The sequence below is a fragment of the Geotrypetes seraphini genome, chromosome 6 (genome assembly GCF_902459505.1).
Source record: "Geotrypetes seraphini chromosome 6, aGeoSer1.1, whole genome shotgun sequence".
NCBI classification, from domain to species: domain Eukaryota; kingdom Metazoa; phylum Chordata; class Amphibia; order Gymnophiona; family Dermophiidae; genus Geotrypetes; species Geotrypetes seraphini.
In genome coordinates this window covers 6,986,589-7,002,380 of record NC_047089.1, presented here as the reverse complement: position 1 = coordinate 7,002,380, position 15,792 = coordinate 6,986,589, and the positions used below count along the sequence as shown (strand labels likewise).

Sequence of the window (15,792 nt, the reverse complement as noted above, 5' to 3'; positions counted from 1 at the left end):
CGGGCAGACCTTTGGATTTTTGCCAAGAAATAGCTAAGAAGAAAAAAGAAAACCCCAACAAATTTTTAGATTGAATCAGGTTGGGCAGACTAGATGGACCATTCGGGTCTTTATCTGCCGTCATCTACTATGTTACTATGTATGTTACTATGTCTTACATCTCAGCATAATTCTTGAATCTGTGGCCTGTTTTGCGATACATTGTAGGAATAATTCTAGAAGGGGAAGAGATCGCAGAGCATGGAAGGATATCGTGGTGGAAGGTGCTGGAGCCAGCTGAAGCGAATGTGGAATCAGGATAGAATCGTTTTCTCCGAGCGTTACCCTGATTGGGAGTGCTGAGTCTGAAGAAGGGAGAGCAAGCAGTTGGGGATTTGGGAGAAACAGTTCCTCTCTCTCTGGTTAATAGTTTTGAGGAAGCTGCCAGAGAATAGCCACAAGATGACATTTTGGATTGTTATAAAACATATGAATACAATTGGAATGAGAAAGTACAGTATAATGGAATACAACGGAACAGGCAAAAAGAATACCACAGAATTAATGTCCGGAAAGAACACTGGCCATCACTGGCTTTGGACTAATAGAACATCAATTGGAGTGACCAAATGAGTAGTTTTGAAAGCTAACTTTTTTTAAATAAGACTTTCATACGAATTTTTACAAGAAATGGGAGGTTCTCCCCTCTCTCCCCAAACCCCCCCCCCCTGACTGATAATTCTTTGGGCACAGTTAGTGTCAATGGTAGATTTTTTAAAGTCTTCCTACTATTATAAAATCTTAAATAACTATAAAAAAAAGAAAAATTAACTATAGGTTTTAGGTTTAAGTATCTGAATTGAAGACAGACAGAAGGGGAGAGAGGCAGCAGGTAAGGGGAGGAGCTAAAGAAGTATACACAGCACTGATAACACTCCAGTGGAGAAGGGCAGAGAGAAAGGTGTGGTTCTGGTTTGTGTCGCACACCTTTCTCTCTCCCCCTTCTCCACTGGAGTGTTATCAGTGCTGGGTGCACTTCTTTAGCTCCTCCCCTTACCTGCTGCCTTTTAATGGGGTGCCGCACCCTCCTTAATCCAACAAATGTGTAGTTTGGGATAATCAGACTTTGTTTGACCAAATTCACTTTCTAGTGCTTTGGGACCCAAGTTGTGCTGTGGTGGTGTGTCGGCTTCTTCTTTCCCTCCAGTCCACATATCCCTCACCCATGTCTTTGCAGTGGAAATGGAGACACGACAAGATTTGGTCCCTTTCACCGTTTATTGATTTAACAAGTCAGTGGCGACAATTACTTTTTGATGAAAACCTTGATTAAACAAATCAAAATCACAAGACAGCAGTACAACACGTTCAGAGCAAAGACCAGCGCCTGTCCCCTCCCCATTTAGGAGGGTCTAGGGATGATATGATGGGCCAAGGAATGGCATTTGCAGATGTGTTGTGTTTTGTACTGCTAGACATATAACTCCACTGATATGTGAAAGAGACTGGAAGTGACAGGGCTCCGGCACTCAGGCCCCAAGAATCACTTATTTATTGGACTTTATTAACTGCCTTTCTAGGAACAGATTCACCCAAAGCAGTAGTAATCAGGTACTCTTTAAGTATTTTCCCTGTCTGTCTTTACTTTAAAATTATATTTCATCCCTCCTTTCCTAGTGTTTAACATTGTTTAAATTTAGAATATTTTAACCATTATTTAAATTGTATGTATTATTATGTATTGCATTGTTATTGTTCTTTGATTTTACATTGTAAATTTTAAATGTAAATCGCTTAGAATATCCGATTAAGCGATTTATCAAGTCCCATAATAAACTTGAAAACTTGAACTATCTGACTGTGCTACCTGGGGCACCGGAGGGTTAAGTGACTTGGCCAGAGACACAGGGTTCAGGCTGGGATTTAACTCACCACCTCAGCTCTAGCCATTAAGCCAGTGTTTCTCAACTCGGTCCTGGACAGTCAGGTTTTCAGGATATCCCCAATGAATGTGAACGAAAACAATTTGCATATAATGGAGGCCGTGTACGCAAATCAAGTTTATTGTGGATATCCTGAAGACCTGACTGGCAAAGGGGATCCTCCAGGACCGAGTTGAGAAACACTGCACAAAGCCACTAATGCCTGCCAAAGACCTCTGTTCTCAGATGGCTCACTGCTGCCTGGCCAGAAGGTTATGATGGATGTGACGACGACATGCCAGGTGGGGTATATTCAGCGGGTCGTGCTGGCTCTTTCCTCCTTCAGTGTACTCAGAGGCCTCCAAACCTTTGGGAACAAGATGAGCTCCAGCGCAATTTCTTTCTCAAAAACATGATTCACACGTGTGATGAGGCCCTGATAAAAGCCAAGCTCAACAGCTGCCATCACCCTGCATTGCGAAAGAAAGAAAGAAAGAAAACAAACCTCCTATCCCTAGTTATCCAGCTTAGAGCTTGGAAACTAGCTTGAAACCATATTAGAGGCTTGACGTCTTCAAAGGTTTCCAAACTTTACGTCCATGAGAAAGTGTTCAATCCACTGGCCTCTTAAACTGCAGTATTACTGGTCCCCATACCGTGGAAAGTACCTGAACCTGGTTGAAAACTAGAAAGCAGGACAATTAGAATTGCTGGTATAATCACAAGAGAACAGTAAAGAAACCCTCGGCCTTGTCATTTGGTTGCTCATTAAGAAGACAAGACAGGCCAAGGGAATAGAACTTCTTCCGGGCCACCAGACTCGCTGAGAAGTTTGGTGATCAACAGCATTAAAATATGGTGTTGTGACACCAGTACTGAGTGGGAACCCAGTAAAGTTTTGGCACATCAACCCTGGCCTCACCAAAGGACAACTGGATCACCACATCTGTTTTGCCCCCATCACATTAGAATTAGTCTTGCGGTATATTAACAGCATCTCTCCAGTAGAATGAAGGGAAGCCCTCCAGGCAGAGCCGGCATGGGAGGCCAATTCCAGGGTAAACATCTATATAATCAAACCAGTATCAGATGTAAGGTATCTAAGAGGCTTCAAACTGTGTTATGACTTCTGATAAAGACACCCACCACCATCCTCAGGCCTCCTTCAACTTGCCATTGTACTGCAGATTAATACAATTAAAAAAACACCCTCAGGTCATGCAAGAGACTGATTCTACGACACTAAGCCATTCCTGAGTGACCTTAGAAGGGAAGTACGATTGTACTATCATTGACAAACAAATGGCCACATGAGTGACCATCAAGGATGTCATGAGCTGTAAAGCCAAAGTCCCTAAGCAGCAGCCACGAGCGTAAATACTTGACCTAGAGAGAAGAGCGGAAACCTCCACTTTCATGAGACGTTTAAACATGGCAAATGCACAAGGCGAAGACAATGAAAACAAATCCAAATTTCAGCCTGGAATAATGTCATCACTGAGGTTCCAGTACTGAGCCGAGCACATGATCTTATCGGTCAGTCAGCTGAACTCCTCCTCCTCAGGACACAACTTCACATCAGTTCAGTGATCCGTAACGCTAAATACAGTGGCATCCACTTATCGAAGACCTCAACAAGGCCTATGAGAATAGCTGAACTCTCAATGTTTTTGCTACTAATGACTTAATGTATCAACCTCAAAGTTCCATAAATGTTCCTAACGGATGTATTTCTACTCTAAGAACAGCTTTACTTAGTCCCATAGTGGTTCTGTTGAGGGAAAGTTTTGGAGCAGGTTAAAAATGCAAGCCTCCCACTAGGCGGCAAAACCTCACATACCTAGGAGAGGATCAGAGCATTCTGTTGGGTCCTAGTCTACCGTGGTATAACCAAGTTTCTCATCTCAGGCACCTGAAGACCAGGACAGAATGAGAATTGAAAAGCATCAATTAGCCATTCAATGGAAACTCCTCACCGCACAAAGATGACATGAGAATTTCACCTATTACACTTTGAAGAAAAAACACACAATTATTTCTCTACTCCCCTTCTACGTGATTGATAGGAAACCAACACCCCACATCCTAGAAGTTGACCACAGCTATTCCTTTTGCCATTGCTCCACTCCTATGGGCACTATCCCATTCCCAAGGAGTTGAAGGCTGCCACTTGCTTCCCCAATGTTACAGAATAATACCATCATCCCACACCCAAGGCCTTGCACCCCCCTTTCTTCCTTTGAACGAGTCTGAGATCCACTGTGTGTTGTAGCCCTGAACCATTGGCTCCAAAGAAGGGATTAGACACACAGACACTACATGGACAGGAAGCGCACATGGGATGCTTTGTTGCAGTCAGTTGACACTGTCCTCGTCGCTCCCTTCCCCCCGGTCGTCTTTGGTCTCGGATACACTACTCTCGTCGATGTTTTCCAGGGAGTCGGCGTGCTGGATGGAGAGCTCTGCCAGGGAGATGCTGGGCAGGGTGCTCTGTTCAGGGTAGAGCCAGGGCTTATGCTGGGGGTTATGTTTCCGCTTCCACTCTGGGTACTTCAGGCAAGCTTTGTACATCTTCTTCATGGCCTAGGAGGGAGAAAAACAAAACCTGTAGCACTCAGCAAACCCAAGTCAAACATTCTTCCCTGGAGTCTGGGATACAGAAATTTCTAGAAGCATCTTCCTGTTCCCTACTCTCTCCTATGTGAGAACCATCAGCCGCATCTCACTTTGGTTTCCAGGCAACGGTATATTGTATGTCTGATGCCTTTCTACTTTAACTAGATTAGAAGGCCTTTCAGACATGAAGTGGCTGGGCTCTGTGTGTGTACATTGGGCGGGAAAGTCTATAAAAGGCACCTAAGTTAGGCACTTAAGTAGTATATTGGCTTCACAAATTGCGCCCCCCTTGGCATCTCCATATAAAGAGCTCCTTGTGTGGAATAGAGAATGTCAAATTTGCCCTCATCCCCGCAGGAACTCAATTTTCCTGTCCCCGCGACTTTTGTCCCTGCCCCATTCCTGTAAGCCGCACAAACCTCGAACACTTATGATTTTAAAGTGTTTGAGGCTTGTGCAGGTGAGGACGGAGCTTAGGCATTGGTGGAATGAGGCATTATGACATCACAATCTGAGCTCTAGAATGTTGCTATTTAGGATTTTAAAGTGTTTGAGGCTTGTGCAGATGAGGACGGAGCTTAGGCATTGGTGGAATGAGGCATTATGACATCATAATCTCAGCTCTAGAATGTTGCTACTTAGGATTTTAAAGTGTTTGAGGCTTGTGCAGATGAGGACGGAGCTTAGGCATTGGTGGAATGAGGCATTATGACATCACAAGCTGAGCTCTAGAATGTTGCTACTTAGGATTTTAAAGTGTTTGAGGCTTGTGCAGATGAGGACGGAGCTTAGGCATTGGTGGAATGAGGCATTATGACATCACAATCTCAGCTCTAGAATGTTGCTACTTATGATTTTAAAGTGTTTGAGGCTTGTGCAGATGAGGGCGGAGCTTAGGCATTGGTGGAATGAGGCATTATGACATCACAATCTGAGCTCTAGAATGTTGCTACTTAGGATTTTAAAGTGTTTGAGGCTTGTGCAGATGAGGATGGAGCTTAGGTATTGGTGGAATGAGGCATTATGATGTCACAATCTGAGCTCTACAATGTTGCTACTTAGGATTTTAAAGTGTTTGAGACTCGTGCAGATGAGGACGGAGCTTAGGTATTGGTGGAATGAGGCATTATGACATCACAATCTGAGCTCTAGAATGTTGCTACTTAGGATTTGAAAGTGTTTGAGGCTTGTGCAGATGAGGGCGGAGCTTAGGCATTGGTGGAATGAGGCATTATGACATCACAATCTCAGCTCTAGAATGTTGCTACTTATGATTTTAAAGTGTTTGAGGCTTGTGCAGATGAGGGCGGAGCTTAGGCATTGGTGGAATGAGGCATTATGACATCACAATCTGAGCTCTAGAATGTTGCTACTTAGGATTTTAAAGTGTTTGAGGCTTGTGCAGATGAGGATGGAGCTTAGGTATTGGTGGAATGAGGCATTATGATGTCACAATCTGAGCTCTACAATGTTGCTACTTAGGATTTTAAAGTGTTTGAGACTCGTGCAGATGAGGACGGAGCTTAGGTATTGGTGGAATGAGGCATTATGACATCACAATCTGAGCTCTAGAATGTTGCTACTTAGGATTTGAAAGTGTTTGAAGCTTGTGCAGATGAGGGCGGAGCTTAGGCATTGGTGGAATGAGGCATTATGACATCACAATCTGAGCTCTAGAATGTTGCTACTTATGATGCTAAAGTGTTTGAGGCTTGTGCAGATGAGGATGGAGCTTAGGTATTGGTGGAATGAGGCATTATGATGTCACAATCTGAGCTCTACAATGTTGCTACTTATGATGCTAAAGTGTTTGAGGCTTGTGCAGGTGAGGACGGAGCTTGAAGGAATCACACAGGGTCAGGAAAAGAACTCTCTGGGGTGGAACAAGGAAAATGAGTTCCCGCGGGGACATTCTCTAATGTGGGACTCCTCTTAGTCGAGAGGGTTTATTTTTGTAGGGAATGGTGGCAAGCGAGAGGGGGCAGATCAAGCAAGGGGCTGGGTGGGGGGATTTTTTTTTTCAGCATCAGCACTATCTTCCCTATGCCCCCCCCCCCTCCTAGCAAGAGGAATCAGTCTAGCTGCTATTTGGTTTTCTGCCTGCTTCCTTAAGAACCATGTCGGGTCTTTGGCTTCAAGAGACCTGATGGTCCTGAAGGAGGAAGCCAGTAGCAAGTACGGAGCTGTTCACATATGTCCCCTGCTGGAGGGAGGTCATGACACATTGGACAGGAGAGAACGCAATAAAAAGACAGCAAGACCGAGGCAGTCCATCTTGCAAGAATCCAGCAGTCTCTGTTAAGGGCACAACATCAGTGGCCATAAGCTAAAGCACTGTGATAAACGTTACCTCTAATCTGTGCTTTCACTCCTGGGAGATGGGATCACAATTACCGACATTGCATCAACGTGATATCATTCCAGTTAAAAGCCACCTCTTTTTGCCCAACGAACCTCTCCAACTAAAAAATGACTCCAAAATCCAGTCCCAATTGGCTGAAGCATTTATCTTCCTTTAGTATTCCCACTCCATTTTGGTTAGAGAGGAGCCCAGGAGGCAACTCTTGAGAAGCAAAACTGCCACCACCAGTGAAAGCCAAGGTGAGGCATTCCACCATACCACTGTGCGAATCCCTAACCACCAGGCCCTACCTCCCCGGAAGACAACAGGTCTGAAATAGCTAATGTGCTGACTGGAAAACTGCTAATTAGTTGGTAAGACAGCGTCAGAAAGATAAGAGCCAGCACAGGGCCAATGGTAGTCGCCCTTGCTAAAGCTGGTCCTATAACTGGTATAACAAATTTCCCTGTAGCTGGCCCCACCTATGTGAGCCTGTTCCCGGTTCCTTCTCTAATGGCCCACACCTGCTTCCTAGTTCCGATCTTGGCCTGACCCAGATCTGCTTACCTCTGGCCTCAGCGGCTTTCACTCTTCAGTTTCCTTTCAATTTCTGTGTGTACCAGCAGCCTTCACCTACTTTTCCCACCCTTCGTTTTCTCTTAGAAGACACAACTGTTTATGTGCTGACATCCCAAATGACCGACTCTGCATCGCAGAGGTCCCTACCATAAACCTAGACAGAGTACTATGCAAGAAAAATAAGCCTGAATTATCTGCAGGGCACTCACCTTGGGAGCCAGGAACTGTGAGGATTTGTTTACCACCCACTTTGGCAAAGAACCTTAATAAAAAAAAAGAGAAGAAAACAAGATCTTAGGTGCATAATGATCCCGAGACAGACCTGAATGTCAAAAGCAGAATTAAGAACAATACAGCATGAATTTGATTTGTTTTCTCTGATCTCTATGTACATCTTGTTAAGATCCACTAAACCCCACTGGAGAATGCCCTGGCAATGGGAAGGATTTCCTTAATTACAGATTTATACTCTGCCTAAAATGATAAAAAAACAATACAAAGATATAAGCAAATATTAAAATAACCGAATTAGCACGGTGCACGACACAAGAGCGGGACTTGGGTGAGATTGTATGTGATGATCTTAAGGTGGCCAAGCAAGTTGAAAAGGTGATGGCGAAAGCTAGAAGAACGAATGGCCAGTATGAAAAAGGAGGTATTGATGCCCCTGTATAAGAATTTGGTGAGACCTCAATTAGAATATTGTGTACAATTCTGGAGGCCGCACCTTCAAAAAGATATAAAAAGGATGGAGTTGGTCCAGAGGAAGGGTATGTGGTGTGTGGTCTTCATGATAAGGCGTATGGGGCCAGACTTAAAGATCTCTATCTTTGGAGGAAAGGCGGGAGAGGGGAGATATGATAGAGACGTTTAAATACCTACGTAATATAAATGCGCTTGAGTCGAGTTTCATTTGAAAGGAAGCTCTGGAATGAGAGGGCACAGGATGAAGTCAAGAGGTGATAGGCTCCGGAGTAATCTAAGGAAATACTTTTTTACAGAAAGGGTGGTAGATGCATGGAACAGTCTCCCAGAAGAGGTGGTAGAGACAGAGACTGTGTCTAAATTCAAAAGGGCCTGGGATAGGCACGTGGGATCTCTCGGAGAGAGAAAGAGATAATGGTTACTGTGGATGGGCAGACTGGATGGGCCATTTGGCCTTTATCTGCCATCATGTTTCTATGTTAATCAACATAAATATGAACTTTCATCAGTTTTAAAGATCCTGGGAATATTTATTGAACAAACTTTTGCAATTGATTCTCAGGTCAGCTATTACGCCTTAGTAAAAGAGGGAGTTGATTAGGAAAAAAACATTCTGCTTGATGAGAAAGTTTCACTGTTTATGCTTTTTTTTACACAGGAGCAATTCAGATTATTAACTGTAATATTGTTTGTCTAGGCCCGGGGCTCAAAGCAATCATGAAAAAAAATGACAATCTTCTCTCTCAAGAAATATAAAAATAGTTCATCATTTTCTGTATCCTTGCACTGGTTTCTAACTGAAACTAAGCTAAAATTTAAATAGTTTCCTGTTCTTCACAAAATCTTGTTTCAGTGCTTTCTTACGTGTACGGACATTTCACATTTATCAGTCTTCTTAGATCGCAAAAAGAGTACCTATAACCCCTTTGGCTTCCCTTCCATTAAAGACAAAAGGCGGACAAAAATTCTGGACGCTCTATTTGCCTTTCAAGCGGTGATCATAGAGTAGCCAAACAGGTGGCGGGGAGAGCAGACGGACTAGGGACCCGAAAATTAGGAGAAGGAAGACTGAAGGTTCACCTAGGAGACCCTATACTCTTGCATTAGCCCTGTCTGTGTTAATAATAATAATTTTTATCCTTATATACTGCCAAAGCCATAGTGGTTCGAGGTGGTTTACAACAAGAACAGCTGGACAATCAGCGAAAATAATTACAATGAGGTCGTCGAATACATGTAGAGAGGGGGAGGATACAAGTAGAGAAGGAGAAAGTCAGAGTGATAGTCACAACGTAGGGACATCGAGTACATGTAAGTAGAATACAGGGATAAGGCTTTAAAGAGTTCTTGGTTTGTTTTAACTAATTTTCTAAAGCTAAGATAGGATGAGGAGTGTTTAATGATGTTACCCAGCCAACCGTTCTGTTGACCTGCCTGGAAAGCAAGAGTTCTGTCCAGGTATCTCTTGTATCGGCAGGCCTTTATTTTTGGGTGGCTAAACATATGAACTCTTCGTGCGGGCCTGCTCCCTTTCCCAGACTAGTACTTCTTTGGAAGCAGTTTATGACTGCAGAATGTATACTAATAATGAAGTGAATAAAAACATATATTAAACAGGAAAGTATAGTCAGCTCTCGATTTAACAGACTAGTTGGTTGGTCTTTTAAATTGCAATGTCAAAAAAATTGCATCTATGCAAAACCAAAAGTCTGCTAAATATTAAATTTTATATTTTGCAGTGCAATACAATCAGTTTTCATATTAAAAACCATAAGTTTAACTAAATATGAGAACAATGCGTATTATATACTGTGTGTTATATCCAAAATCTATTAAATCACAGTCCGTTAAATTGAGGGTTGACGGTATTCAATTGCAAAATATGCTAAGACACCAAAGAAAAATCATTCCCTGTTGTATTTGATAGGAATGGCCAGTAGGTGGCAGCAAAGTGGCTTCTGAGAGTAGCTTGGTCAAATAAGTGCTCACCTTTGGGATCTACCTGTGCCAGGTAGGTGATGGTGCAGTTTGTGACGCCATTGCTCTGAATCAGATAACCAGTCTGTATGGAGACTGCCCTCACCATGTCCTTCCTTGGTGGATATTTCTGTAGGCCATATATAATGCAAGAGGAAACAAAGACAGAAAGTAAAGTAGAATCTGTGAATTTGAATTATAAAGAATATATGAATAGTCCTACTGGGTCAGACCAATGGTCCATCTAGCTGAGTATCGTGTTTCCACAATGGCCAATCCAGGTCACAAGTACCTGACAGAAACCCTTGTGGTAACAACATTCCATGCTACTAATCCCAGGGTAAGGAGTGGCTTCCCCCATGTCTAATAGCATTGTATTTTTTTTAAACTAATTAAAAACCGGCATATCTTGTGAAACTTTTTAATACATACAATTTTTAACTACTTTCCATTGCCTGCCTGTCTGGATTTAAAAAGGTACCGGGGGACCCTGCCTGCCTGCCACTAGGTCTGCCTGCCCTGTGCCCTGTCCTGGCCTGCCACTAGACCACCAGAGGGGGGACAGGATACACTATTTGGTTCAGAATTTTTTTTTCTTGGTTTTTCCTCCTCTATATATAGGTGCGTCTTATAGAGCGAAAAATATGGTAATTGGACATCATGAGCTCCCGTCGTCTCTTGAGCCATTTCCTGTGAGCGATCTGCACGGGGCAGGCGCGTGGGAAGATCACTCCTGCCACGAAAACCCACTAGACCACCAGGTAAGGCTTAAGGGGGGGCTTACAGGGCTTAAAATAGCTGGGGGGAAGCGGGGGTTAGGTGCAGAACTGGCCCGAATATTATTCGCGTTTTTTTTAATATTCATGGGCTGACTCTGCCCCTAACCACCGCGAATACGGAGGAGGAAGTGTACTCTAACTCCCCTATTTTATTTTTTAGACTTCTAGCATTTGTGTACGGACACTTCAAATTGTGCTTTTTCCTTGTATCTACAGGCTGCTGAGAAGATGACAGGGATAACTTGACATCTTTACTCTGCTTCCCTCAAGCACTCTTGGCTTTCTTTCACCATTATTGAAACCTCTCTATTGGGACTCCCTAATTCAAAACAAATAAGCCAATAATCGAGTACATCAGTAAACTGGGTGGTCCTACATTTGTTAGGGAGATCAGACAGTGTGCAAATGAACTCGCTCTTCTTTTGAAGCAGCCCTTCACACTGCAGGGCTTTCCTTGCTTCTAGAATCATTCTGATGGTTATGCTCTGTTGTATGCATTGATTCCCCCCCTTCCCCCAGCAGAGGCCAGGCTGCAGTACTCACGGCATGTTTGACAGAGTAGTTCATGATGATGTAATCAGCGCCCATGGGAAGCCAAGAGCGCAGCGTGATGACATCTCGGTTCTTCAGTGGCTTCGGGCACTTCCCTATCAAGTGAGAAAAGAAGAAAGTCATTTTCTACTTCCCTTTTTTCCATGAGGGTTTTTAAGAAGCACAGGAAAGACACACCATTTCTATAGCACCCCCTCCTCCCAGAAGAGAAGTATCAGGGCGACCATACCATCCTGCTGATGGGACCTCAATGCAGATATGAGCTGGTAAGACAGGAAGTGACAAATCAGAGCCACCCAAAACTTCTTTTCCATCCCTCCTCTGTACCCATCATCCCCATTTCGTCGTAACACAGATAAAGGACAAAGTGGCTCACCCATGTCTCTTCCTTGCTGGTTCTCTAAATGAGCACAAACTCCCGCACTTTAACCAGCTCCACGCCCCGCTCGGTGCTTTCAGCTCACGTCACAGCTCCTATCACCTCCCTGTGGATCAGTGGGTTCTCAGCCCAGACCTCGGGACACAGTCAGGTTTTCAGTATAGCCACAATCAGTGTCATGGGATTAGTTTGCGAACAATGGAGGCGGTGCACGCAAATTTCTCTCATGCATATTCATTGTACATATCCTGAAAACCTGCCTGGCTGAGTATGTCCCACGAGCTGGGCTGACAACCCCATCCTCTATATCTATCCCTATGATGTTTAAATTAATTTAAAATGGTTTTTAGAACCCACTTTTTCTGATAACATGACATATCACAGTCAATCAACATATCTTTCAAATGACAAACATACACAACACAGAATCATTGTACTTAGTTACCAGATTTCCTCTTTAAAAAGGATGCCTGGCCCCGCCCCTTTCCTCTCCAAGCCCCGCCCCTTTCCTCTCCCAACCCGCTCCCTGACAAACCTCGTGTCTCCTTCCCCGACCTTGGGGCCGTGTCTGGAGGACCTCCGCGCATGCGTGAATGTCTACATGATGACATCACGTGCCTGTGTGTGATGTCATCACCTCGTTATCTGCAGATGTGCAGAGGCCCTCTAGTCTGGGGCCTTCCAAAACCTAGAAAAGCTGCTGGGTTTTGGAAATCCCTCCGGGCACCCAAGCAGTCCTCTAAAAAGAGGACAAGTCTGGGTTTTCCTGGACATCTGGTAACCCTAATTGTACTCAAACTAAAACCTCCATCAACTAAAATAATCCCTGGGCCCACCTCCTAATCATATTACACAAAGGTGTCATTTCAACAAAACAAATCATGCAGAGACACAGGGACAACCAGGAATGGAATAAGAAGGGTCTCCAAAGCGTTCCAAAAGGAAGGTCATCAAAAACAGAATAATTAGTGTTAGTGAATTCCAATTAGAGAATGACACGGTGACAAAATTCATCACCGTTCCCGTCCCCATGGATAATCACGGGAAATAATCCCATGTCATTTTCTAGTGTCTATTTCAACCTCAGTCCTTCTACACCAGCATTCTTCAAAGCAAAGCTTGCGGGTCAGTGGTTGTGGCCATTCATACTATGATTCTTATGTGAGCCAAGGATAATGAAGCCATTGTGACATCACTGATGTGATTGGCTCTTAGGCACTGGAGGATTGAGGCATTATGACATCACAATATCTGCTCTGGATACCAGAGACTGTCATTCTGTAGTGTCTGTTTCAACCTCAGTCCTTCTACACCAGCATTCTTCAAAGCAAAGCTTGCGGGTCAGTGGTTGTGCCCAATTATACTCCGATCTTTCCTCTCTCCTTAAAGAATGACATGAAGATGGCTTCCCGCGGTTATCCGTGGGGACGGGGACGGGGACGGTGATGAATACTGTCACCGTGTCATTCTCTAATTCCAATACCTCTCTGCTGCCCCATAAATAGTTTCATAAAAGTCTGAATATTTCAGATAACTTTAAAATTGTCAATAATGGCCTACCAGGCCATTCTAGACCTTATCATTTTCCTCTTTGGCTCAAACAAAACCCATACTTCCTCCTGCACCCAACTCCCTTCTCATTTCTTCCTACCAAAAGATCCAGCAGGACCATCAGACATGACTGGACAATCACCTAGCACTGGGGTAGGCAATTCTGATCCTCGAGAGCCACAGGCAGGCCAGGTTTTCAGGATACTCACAATGAATATGTATGAGATGGATTTGCATGCACTGCCTCCTTGAGATGCAAAGCTATCTCATGCATTGGATATCCTGAAAACCTGACCTGCCTGTGGCTCTCGAGGACCGGAACTGCCTACCCCTGACCTAGCAGCTTCTAGGGGGTACCAAAGGACAGCTGGCGTGATAGCAAAATAATTGAACCCAACAAGCAAAGTAACAGCAAAAGGTACTTTATCAATCCATTTACCCAGATTTATTTTGGGAAGGGTGGTAGTGGTGATGTGATTTTGATTATTGAGGGGGGAACGCAAGGCTTACAGTTTGCTGATGGTCCCTAATATTCTTCCACCAGCCCTGGCCACCAAATCTAGCAAGGCTCTTGCCCTAAGCATCCAGCCAGCCCATGTTCACCAATATAAAAAGACAAAGCCTCCCAACTCACATGCATAGTATCCAATGTCGGCATTGACTGTCAGTTTACCAATGTCAAATGTGTCAATAACATTGGAGTCCCATTTCTTCCGATACTCCACGTCATGCAGAACATCGTACAGGATGTCGGCTGGAACGTCTTTGCACTCCATTCTGCACTGGAAAACACAGGAAACCAGCAAGAGCGTTACAACGGACTCATCAACAGTTGACCGATATAGGATTCAGCTTCCAATTGTACAAAGTTTCAATTACGCACAAAAGCCTAAGGGGCATGTGGGAAGGGGAACCAGGAGAGGGTCAACTAGCTGAACTCTGTCCTTGATGAGGTCAAACTGGTCACATTACTTTAGGGTTTGATGGATGCTCTATACATTCTGGCTGGCCAGCGTATGTCTGGAATCTTGCATTCACACAAAAATACAGTAAAGGGATCATCAAAAGTCACCCAGTCTTTCCCTAACACTGAATCCTGGTTCCTTTCTGGACTTTCTTCAGGCCTTGTCCCAGGGTGAGTCCTGGTGGGAAGGTGAAAATGTTTCCACTCTTCCTTGGGTCACTAGGTTTTTACTCAGTTCACATCAATGTCCACAAAAAAAATGCTGTGGAAACAATCCTCATGGAAATCTTTGTTCAAAAGGGTTTCCAAATAATCAAATCAAATAAAAAGGAAAGGCCAGGCTTCCTAGCCTGCCTCTACCCTCACGTTTCCTAGAGTCTGTTCCTCGTTCCAGGGATGTATCCTCTCAATTCTCCCTGCTGAAGCTTTAACTTATCTGCTTCTGTGATTGGCTTGGAACCTGCCCCTGACAGCTCCATCAGCTGGGGGTTTAATTCTGGGAATCTTGCCTCCTAACCTTTCCTCTGTCTTTCTTTGGAAGATTAAATTCTGTGGTCAACATTTCCTGTCCTCTGGGTTTCTCAGATTTCCATGATGAGATATACATCCCATTACACTCGTGAAGGTTTTAACAGCTACTGGGGGGAAGACACATAAAGCTTAGGTGTTCGCTCAGAATGGAGAGATCTCCTGTTACTGATGGCATTCCAGCCTCAGGTCTGATTTTACATGAGTTCATACAGGGCACATCACATATACTGATGATTGCAAATGATGCAAAATAGGTGGAAAACAGTCAAACAAGCACTCGACAAAAAGGTTTTAACAAATTGAATTCAAAAAAATCATTCCTTCAGGCTGAAACATTGCTGTTGCACCTTTTGAATGAAGAACAGCACTTTCTGCAGTGATTTGTAATTCAATGAATAGACAAGATTTGACTTAAGCTCTAATATTTTCTGACTGATAGGGTAGATTTATTCATTCATTCAGTTTTCTATACCAGGGAAACTCAGAACAGTTTACATTCATTTATTCAGGTACTCAAGCATTTTCCCGTCTGTCCTGGCGGGTTCACAATCTATCTAATGTACCTGGGGCAAAGGGGGGGGGGGGTTAAGTGACTTTCCCAGGGTCTCAAGGAGCAGCGTGGGATTTGAACCCACAACCCCAGGGTGATGAGGCTGTAGCTTTAACCACTGCGCCACTCTAGAAATCAAAATATAGTAAAAGTGAGCCAAGTAAAGGACAATCCAGCCATTGTGACATCACTGATGAGGTTGGCTCTTATTGGTGGAATGAGGCATTGTGACATCACATTAGTTACCAGAGGCGGAGACTTTTCACACTATTTATTCATTCAGTTTTCTATGCTTTTCTCCCAGGGGAGCTCAGAATCTATCTAATGTCCCTGGGGCAATGGGGGACCAAGTGGCCTGTTCAGGTCA

General features: G+C 43.9%; 1 protein-coding gene across 1 annotated transcript in view; it reads right to left on the bottom strand.

The window, feature by feature from the left end:
• Positions 1–1,238: 1,238 nt before the first annotated feature.
• STARD10 (StAR related lipid transfer domain containing 10) overlaps positions 1,239–15,792 on the bottom strand; it is a 74,001-nt gene continuing 59,447 nt past the window's right edge. Inside the window, exons 2-6 of the mRNA XM_033949642.1 lie at positions 14,015–14,162; positions 11,442–11,545; positions 10,132–10,249; positions 7,647–7,699; positions 1,239–4,484 (exon numbers count right to left, since the gene is read on the bottom strand). Of these exons, the coding sequence (XP_033805533.1) occupies positions 4,257–4,484; positions 7,647–7,699; positions 10,132–10,249; positions 11,442–11,545; positions 14,015–14,162 (651 nt within the window). The 3' untranslated portion in view covers positions 1,239–4,256. The remainder of the gene's footprint in view (positions 4,485–7,646; positions 7,700–10,131; positions 10,250–11,441; positions 11,546–14,014; positions 14,163–15,792) is intronic.